Source organism: Cyprinodon tularosa, unplaced genomic scaffold (genome assembly GCF_016077235.1).
Source record: "Cyprinodon tularosa strain WSP-4 unplaced genomic scaffold, ASM1607723v1 ctg115, whole genome shotgun sequence".
Classification (NCBI taxonomy): domain Eukaryota; kingdom Metazoa; phylum Chordata; class Actinopteri; order Cyprinodontiformes; family Cyprinodontidae; genus Cyprinodon; species Cyprinodon tularosa.
The window spans coordinates 890161-899808 of NW_024037948.1; the positions used below are offsets into that span (position 1 = coordinate 890161).

The window sequence follows — 9648 nt, forward strand, 5'->3', positions numbered from 1 at the left end:
TTGTTATAAATATTCTATGGAGAGAAGGGAATTATTAAGTTGGTTACAAGAAAATAAATTACAGTTAAATATACAAGATATTTTGGAAAAAAAATCTACTTATGATTATTTTTGTAATTTGATAAACAATCTTGAAAAAAAAAACAAAATTGATAGAAAGGATATAAGTTTATTTATGTAAATATTGTTAATATTTATTTTTATTTTTCAGTGGGAAAATACATAGCATCGCGATCCACACTCCACTGAAGTAGATGGCGGTAATGTATGTGGCTGTATGTGAAGCAAGTTGTGCTGAACTGTCGCAGCAGAGAGAGGCTGCCTGTGAGCCTGCGGTCAGGGCAGCATGTGAGCCTGCGAGCCTGCGCAAGGGGTTACAAATCGCGAAAATACACATACAAATCCTTCTACGCATTTGTGCATCTCACGCGGCAGAAGAGTAGCAAAAATCACGTGTGTAAAGAGAGCCAACCGATAAACCCTTGACTTGTAACCAATGATTTGTCTGTATTTCTTGGTCTTGACGCGAAAATACTTCAGACACAAGTGTCTCTGTGTGTGCTTACAGATTGATCTACACATTTGCAAATCTCAGTACACATTTGTGGATCTGAATACAGATTTGTGGATTTTTTACACATTTGCAAATCTCAGTACACATTTGCAGATCTGAATACAGATTTGTGGATTTTTTACACATTTGCAAATCTCAGTACACATTTGCAGATCTGAATACAGATTTGTGGATTTTTTACACATTTGCAAAACGGATTACACACAAGTAGTTTTACACATTTGCAGATTGTTGTACAGACACACAAATCTCCTCACACATTTACAGATTTATTTACACATTTTCAAATCCCACTGCACACGCACAAATCGAGATACAGACACACAACTCTCCACACACATTTGCAAATATTAAAGCTACCATTTTGGCCCCATATCTAGTGATTGACCGCTTTGAAGAAAATGAAAAATAGGAGGTACACTTTAATGCTCAAAAAATAAAAGAAAAACTTAGTTCATGTTGAGTTAAACTTTCCCCTCAACTAAAACTCTGAAACCTAGGAATTAATGATTACTTTAGAATGTGTATAAGAAAACGTTTTATTTTTTATAGCTGCAATGTTGAAAATGTTCATGTATGTTAAAACAAATATGCTCTTACACTCATTAATATCTCAACTGGTAATTTTGGTAGGAATGTATCAGGGTGGGGCAGTGTGCTTGTCTGTATTTGTGTATGGCAGGAGGGGCATATGCGGTAGGGGACCAGTGCCCCAGTAAAGCTTTGTGCCTAGCAACGCCCCTGGGCTATACCCATCATAAGCTTAATCAGCCTTGTTGTCTGACAATCCTGACTCATGCAACATGGGGACCTGCACTCTTCTGGCATGTATTTGCCTTTCTCTGGGTTTTAAATGTGCATGTGTGAACAAGAAAGATAGGGAGAAAGAAGGGGATAATTTTAAAATTGCTTTGGGGTGACAGAGTGGATTCTTGGGCAACATCTTGGCAGCTGAATGGCTGCATGGCTGGCTGGATCCAGCTGTACAGTTGAAGCTTTTAGTCTCCACCCCATCGTTATGGCAGGAATCATTCAGATTCCCCTTGTAATTATTGATAAGCTTTCAAGCTTTTCAGTTCTTGTTTGTTTTTTGTTTTTTTTGCTTTTTTCCCCACCATGGACTCAAGTACGACTGGTGTAACATTAGGCAATATAGTTCTAATATCCTCTCAGTTCAATATTGTAGCAAATGTAGTAAATGTATCAATTTTAGAGTCATCACTATTTGTAAATGAACGCTGACCTTAATCAACAAGAAATAAGTAGCAAAAAAAGTTTTGTGGCAAAAGTAAACCGGAAATGCCCCATGAAACCTGGTTATTGGCTCTTTATATATTCAAAAAGTTAAATTGAGGCCAAATCCTATGAATTTACATGTTATTAATTAATTCTTCAGTTTCATGTGAATACTTAGTTTATCTGCTAAACTTTTTCATCATATCTAAGATCGTTCTATTTCTGTCATTTTTCTCCCTCTGTATCTTTCCATACTCTTCCCGTTTCATCTAAAATATTTGGAACAAGCTGACATCAATGTGTACGTGTGATCCTGCCCTGCCTAAATCTGCTGAAACTCAGGGCAGATTAGCTCTCAGTCATGCAGATCACAATCACCAGAGCAAATAATTTGTCTGTGTCCCTAGATTGCTTGCTGCGCTTTGGGGTATCTTTGTCAAGCATCAGGTGTTGAAACATGTTTGACTTCTCACTGGTTCTGTGCTTTTTCCGCTTCCTTTCTGTGCTTGATTCTGCCAGATGAAAGAGTGTTCTTAAATGGATCTGCAATACTCACCTTTCCAATAGAAAGACTGGGTTTAAATGTTCCTCTTGTATCACAAAACCCCAAAAAAGAGCTACCTCTTATCTGTAAATGGTTATAGAGACTATATTTCAAACCGAAGAGACAGAGGAATTGAATGCTCCATTTTACATGATTGAATCTAATTAATAGAAACATATCAGTTTGTCCATGTAGATTAGGTGTTGATATACAGTACCTTTTATCTATAGCTGGTCTGTAGCCACAGTTATTCAATCAAAGTGCTTAATATTTGTGTGGGAAGTCTGGGTAAAACTGTACTGTCCGTCTTTATGAATAGTAAAAAGCGCTTATGAATTTGACGTTACTTTCTTGACTGGTTGAGTTCAGATTAAAGTGAAATGACCGCTTGTATGACAGAGTTCCTGCTAGAGATCAGCCTGTCAGTTCCGCTCTTCAACAAGTGTTATTTTTTAATGGATTGTAACATTTTAGGTGTATAATTGCGATAGTTGTTAAAACTGGAGAAAAAAAAGACACTATTTTTCTCTCTCTGGAATGTGTTTGTACTTTTCTATCTTACAGCTTAACTTATAAGACTGTTTTTTTTTATGATTTTTGTCTTGTCTATCTGTAAACTTTCTTCTCTCTACTTGTTTTGTTATTGTCACATCTAAAAGGTACCCAATGTGGGACAATAAAGGTATTTCTACTTTTATTCCAAACATTTTGCAGCAGATTACAAGAATGTGACTGGACGTTTTTACTGTCTCCCACATACTGGCACACATTTCATCCCTGACAATTAATGTATCACATTTATCCGCTAATTATGATTACTGGCATTATATCTGTGGCCTCCCTAGGAGTTTACCACCAACTGCACTAAAGTGTGAATGCTCCCTTTGTTTGGAGAAACACACAGTAAGCAATGGATTCTCAACCACACACTTTTTATTTACACAGCTTTATCAGGATATGGCTAGCTACAGTAAAAGGAGTGATGCAGTCAGTCTCACCAAACCATTAATAGTGATTTCTTTTATAAATGGCTCATGGGCAGTGAATCGATTTTACGTCGACTTTAGAATGAGACATGGATAGAATAGAATATATATATAGAATTATTGCATTGCCCCTCCCTCATCTGTTGCTGTGCACTGCCAATCAGTCGCTTGAAAACTCTTTTCCTTCATGTTGTTTTAAAGGAGTAGTGGAGGATGTTCTTTTCTGGGTGGATCATCAAAATAAGTGGTCATCCTAATTGTCAATCATTGTGGTGATATGATTACGTAAGGCCGTTCAACGTGCTCGTCCCCATTTTCACTTACCGGTGGAGAGTTTAACATAGTGGAAAAATTGCTTCTTTTGGAAAGTAAGCTTGTATGAGCGATGCAAACAGCAACTTTTAAATAAAGTGTGTATGAGGAGAAATGGGCTTGTACATATGCATTTTTTTCTTAGAGTGGAGAGGGTGGGTTTTTCAAAACTTTGCAACAAATCCACCACAATACCTTTAGCTAGGGTGTTGGGAACAAGTTGACTGTTGAAGAAATTACATTTTCGTCACATATAAAACATTTTTTTTTCCCTGACGGAACATTTTCTCTTTTATATGAAAGACAAAAGTGTTTATCCTGAATTTTAAAGGGACACTATGCAACATTTTTCAGTTAATTAATGTGTTCCATAACGTTATGGATGACTAAATGAGTCATTTCAGGTTGAACAAAGGTATCCTCTGCCGCCCTGGTGGTCTGTGGGGGAAATACTGCACTTGCAACTGCAGGAGCACCGACCCGCACCCACAGGCTCAGAAGTCTCCTGAGAGTCAGTCTTGCTTTACGGCGAGAACTGCTACACGCCCCCATTAAAAGCATTCTCGTTGCTAGCACAGTGGCAATCTTTGTGCAGTTATGGTACGTTCACGCAGCAAAAGCAGCAAAATCGCGTCTGCTGCTTCCTTTTTGCTGCTTGTACCAGTTAGTTCTGACGCGAGGCTGAAGTAGCTTTGCTGCTCTGGCTGCGGGGTGCAAAAGTGTGTCTGAGGCGCGTTGGGCGGAGCTTCACTATCCTTTCTTTGCCTTGCAGCTATATTTTCTGTGATCAGTGGGAATAAAGTAGTTTTAATATGTGTTTAAGTGAGAAAATACACCTGAAAACGTAATCAGTGCAGTCAGTTCATTCAGATTATTATCCTGCCTTCAATATTTTTTCTGTCGGAGCCGCTCAGACCCCCACATACCAGCGGGGTGCCGACAGTATGGATCCCTTCATCAGCAGCGGTTCACCGCGGCAGCTGGTAGGTGTTTTTCATCTAAATAATCCAAACTGCATATTCTGCCGGCAGATTTCTGCATTTTAAGTTAATTTAGGCGTCAATAAACTGTTTAAGAGGAGTGATCATCAGCGCTGTGTCTCTCTCCCTGCGTTAAACGCACCCGACGCGCTGCTTCAGCTGCTTAGACGTGCTGCGCCTGGTGCTCAAAACGCGCCGCTGGACCTTTTGCTGCGCCTTGACGCGCGTCAACCATTGACTTTGCATGTAAACTCGCTGCTTCTGTCGCGCCAGCTACGTCCAGTGTGAACGCAGCGTTAGTCATTCGCTGCTAAGCTCAAAACAACCGCGCCTGGCTTGACGGAGAAACCAGGAGATCAGCTGTGCATATTTACGACAGTGCACTTTTACTTTCGCCCTCTGGAGGGAGCCTCACTGGAAAATCAACACCGGTTGCATAGTGTACCTTTAAAACATTCAGATCAAATGAGAGCTGTTTACTTTTACAAATCTCAAGTGCTCTACCATCTTTCCTTTCTTGCATAGCACAATCTTTGGAGAACCATAAGAATGCTCACTCTGTCCTGTTTTGTATTGCAAATAAACATACATACAAGAGATCTTTTGTTAAGGAAGCAATCTTTTTCCTGCTTGCACCAGTAGCTAGGCATGCCCTACAATTTCAAATGTGTCATAATCCATAGAGGATAGAGCCTTCTGCTTCAGAGATGTGATTCTTTGTTTTTTTTCAATTGCCTTTCTCCATTGAAAAGAATAGAGGGACTGTTTGAGTTATACATATTTATTTAAAATTTCTTGATTTTTCTGCTTTGTAAAGATAATAAAAATAGTTTTATGAGTTATATTCTCATCTCCTCCTTGTAATATCACACAACTTTACTGTCTTTTATGTTTGTGTTTGTACTTTAAAAGGTTGGAGGTCACACCATGCTGCCAATTCGCTGGATGCCCCCTGAAAGCATCATGTATAGGAAGTTTACCACTGAAAGTGATGTTTGGAGTCTTGGAGTTGTTCTTTGGGAGATCTTCACCTATGGGAAACAACCCTGGTACCAGCTTTCCAATAATGAGGTACACAAAATACTAATTTTACTCTATGTATCAAGTATTAAATAGATTATTATATTCAGAACTATAGTGAGACTATAATGTGTTCAGTCCTGATGCTTTTAAACATAGTTGGATACACAATGTAGGTATAGATGTGTAGATTTTACCTTTGAGGCCCGTCATCTTAATAAGTGATGACTAACAAGATGTTGTACCCCCAAGGTGAGATGAAACAGCACCTCTGTAGAAGTATATCTAAATATTTCATTAGTTTTGTGGGGAAGTGTCTCATAGGTAAGATTTAATGAATATATTAGCCTGTGTCATCGTTGTACCTTTTACAAATACAAGCTACTGTACTCTGACACACTGTATTCTATATCATTAAATCATATGGCACTTGAAGAAAGGCATAATTAGGCAGAAGAACCTTCCTTTGTCCTTTCTAATTTGCACAACATGCTTTATCTAACAGTTGAATCATTTTGATCTGGTATATCTATAAAAGACCAATTTAACAGCAAATCATGAATTCAATATATAGCTTCTCCATACATGCTGTTATCGCCACTGTCCACACATCTGTGATGCTGAAAATGCATTCGATATAGTGGCTGTTTCACCTCAGGCTCTAATTATTCCAGTTATGTGTCAGGAATTATGATGAGTTGAAAGAAAAATTAAATAAAAGGTGTCTTCTGTTCTTCTGTTCTGCAGTAGTCCATCTGTTTATGGTTTGTTGGAGAACGTCTACTGGAAAACTAATAGTGATTTGCTTTTCTTTTAATAAATTGACCACTGTAATATTCTCTTTGATAAAAGATAGCATTCATATATTTAAAAAATGGTTTAATGAATCTGGGATATTCGAAAACATGATTTGGTTGACATTACTTATTGACATTTCTTTCACAAATAAGAAATATGACTTTGACTATTAGTTGTGATAGTTGATCCTAATGCCAGAAGCTTCCATATCATGTGGATGACTTCAAGTCATCTTAGGCGATTTGTCCTGATAATGTTTTTCATTTCACAGAGAAGTTTCTTTCTCCTCTCCTCTGCCTGCATTCATTCCACAAAGCGATCTTATCCTCCATCTATGCACACTGCTGTTGTATATTGCAACTAACTTGAGACCTGAATGCCTTCTGAAAAATAAATCCATTTACTTTCAGGATTCTCCATGGCAACAGCCATTAGCACACACAATATCCTGTTTTAAACAGGGTAGTCTGCACAGCCTTTGTAGCTGTTATCAATTGCGCAATTTTAGTAGGTCACCCGCAAAATGTCCACTAACTGCACATGCAATTTTTGATTGCAAAAGTATTTTATCTCTCTTTATTTGCAATCTTCATAAATCAGGCAACAGATATGTTGTGGCATCTCCGTTTCTTAATATTCCTTTGTTTCTTCTCCTTAGGTGATAGAGTGTATAACTCAAGGCAGGGTGTTGCAGCGTCCGAGGACCTGCCCCAAGGAAGTATACGACCTGATGCTGGGCTGCTGGCAAAGAGAGCCACACATGAGACTCAACATTAAAGAAATCCACGGTCTGCTCCTCAACCTGGCCAAGGCCTCACCTGTTTACCTAGATATATTGGGCTGAACAAGAAAAGGATGAAACACAGTTTATGATCTGTGTGTGTGTGCAAGTAGTGTGTGGGGATATATTTAAATGTAAATGTACATTTAAAGTTTTCATGCATGTGTACTGTATGTGAGCCAAGATGGGCATTGTAATACTTCAGAATGAAGTGTTTGATGCTTGTGTGCGCGTGTATGTCTAGGTATGTCTCTGTGTGTAGAAGGTGTAACTGTACAGGATCTGAACTCACTTTAAGGCAATCAAGAAATACTCCTTCATCTCCATCCTCTTTCCTAACGGGCAATTTTCTCACCTTTTGTGCAAACCGACTCATTCTTGCTTTTCACCAGGGAGATTTTAATGAAGAGCGATTTAACTTTGAAGCTTCCCTGCCCCCCTCTTGTTCAGATGCTTTAAACTCACTGGGGCTCGACTGATGAAAAAACAAACAAACGGATGAATGACACTTCATCAAATGACTTATCCTTTTGCTGCCTGTCAGACTACAGAACATGTTCAAACATCTGCTGAAGCTCAAGGCCGAGGAGTGGGGGAAATTTTTTTGAAAGCTCCAACCTTTGGTTGTAAATACGAGACTGATGGGACACTTTGGTGGAAGTGGCTCCGTGATGCCGAGCCGTAAAGACACTGTGTTATCCTTTTTCACCCTCGTCTGTCTGTTGTCTCCATCTCCCTCTCTAACATGAGGATTACCGTCAGCATTTAACCATCAGGACTACACAAGCAATGATCGAGACATTGGTATGCATGTGGGAAATTGAGCATGACATAACTATGCTAGAAAGGAGAAGTAAACACAATCTGCTTCCCTGCCTGTCAGATTCAATTTAGAAGGTGTGTTAAAGAGATCATTTCTGGATGGCTGATTTTACTGATGCACAAAAGAATCGGTAACAACACAGCTGTAACTGACTACTGTGGTGACTAAATATTTTAGAGATTATATTAGGGTACTGACAAACATTGGTTTTTGTTGTGTGTTACATTTTTTTTCCCTCAGGCCTGACTTGTAATGTCATACAGAGCAGGGTAATATGATAACTGCTCCACCCCAAACCACCTAAGTGACAGATGCTCCACTTGTGATGTCAAGTACTTGTGTCGGAGGTCAATTGATTAATTTGTCCGCAGCTGTCTGACAATCGCAAAATCATGGTGTTGGGGGACGTTAAGGGTTGGTTGGTGGTGGATTGGCGGGTGTAAAGTCTGCTGAGGGAGACTGGGTTTTGAGGGGTCAGTCCCTGGTCAAACGTGTGGGTGGCTGCCTGCAGAAGGTGTGGTTCATCTGGTCAACCCCTATTAAATCGTCTAAGCTCTCAGCATTCCAACATTCTTAAAAACCGCATCTTGTAGGAGGAACACACCCACACATATCTATCATATACCTCCTCCCATCACCCCTCCATCCCCACACCCACTCACTGAAAGACACTCAAAACGGGCCGAGAAGGAAATTGAATTGTACATGTTTTATTATTTGAGCTGTGCAGTGCTTTAGCTGGGCCTCGTCCTCTGTAATGGTGTAATGTATATTTCATTACAGCTAATGGGCTCCATTAGCACAGTCTCCTCACAGACATTCAAGACTTATTGTTTTATGTCCGAGAAGAAGGGATGGAGGGATGGAAAGGTGAAGGAGAAGAAAACAGTTAGGCTCGCTGGATTTAGGAGTCACAACGGGGAGGGATTTGGGCCGATGTATTAACGTGTACCGGAAAGCTATTGAGATGAGTATAGAGGGGAAGCAAGTGAGCAAGAAGAAGAGGACTGGAGACAAAAATGAGGAGAGAGAAGTGTGAACATCCATTATTACTGTCGCCGGAAGATATTCGGTAAACCACAACTTCAGATTTATGCTTCACATTCCTACAGCTGCTTCAACCACAGACAGCACACACAACCGTACACTAAACTGTCGACCAGGGTTTCTGCAGGGTGTAAAAAAGTTAGCATAATTCCTACCTGTATTAATGTAATTAAAGGCATCATGATGTATTAAATGCTGTCAGATTTCCCACAGCATATCTTAAATTACAGTAGGTTTCGTCAAAATGTGAACCATCACTGATTAATTTTTTCTAGAAATTTAAGGATTGTTTTCTCTTATAAGATGTTTCATTTCATTGCACCATGATCTGTTGTGCTGACAATGATATAGGGCTACAACTAACAATTATTTTTTCAAATTGGTTAATCTGTTGATTATTTTTTCGATTAATCAATTAAATATCGGATAGCCAAACATTCTTTAAAGAAGACTTTTTAGTTAAACCAGATGAAACTAAAACTTTTCCACTTGAGGAGTTCTGGATAGAGCATATGACAGAGACATATTTTTTTCTATTTTAAATGCA

At 39.1% G+C, this 9648-nt stretch overlaps 1 protein-coding gene across 13 annotated transcripts in view; it reads left to right on the forward strand.

The window, feature by feature from the left end:
- Positions 1-9074, forward strand: part of ntrk2a (neurotrophic tyrosine kinase, receptor, type 2a) — a 106271-nt gene extending 97197 nt beyond the window's left edge. For all 13 annotated transcript variants that reach the window (XM_038305690.1, XM_038305703.1, XM_038305740.1 and 10 more), the window contains 2 exons: positions 5545-5703; positions 7109-9074. In XM_038305690.1, the coding sequence (XP_038161618.1) occupies positions 5545-5703; positions 7109-7294 (345 nt within the window). In that variant the 3' untranslated portion in view covers positions 7295-9074. The remainder of the gene's footprint in view (positions 1-5544; positions 5704-7108) is intronic.
- Positions 9075-9648: the final 574 nt, after the last annotated feature.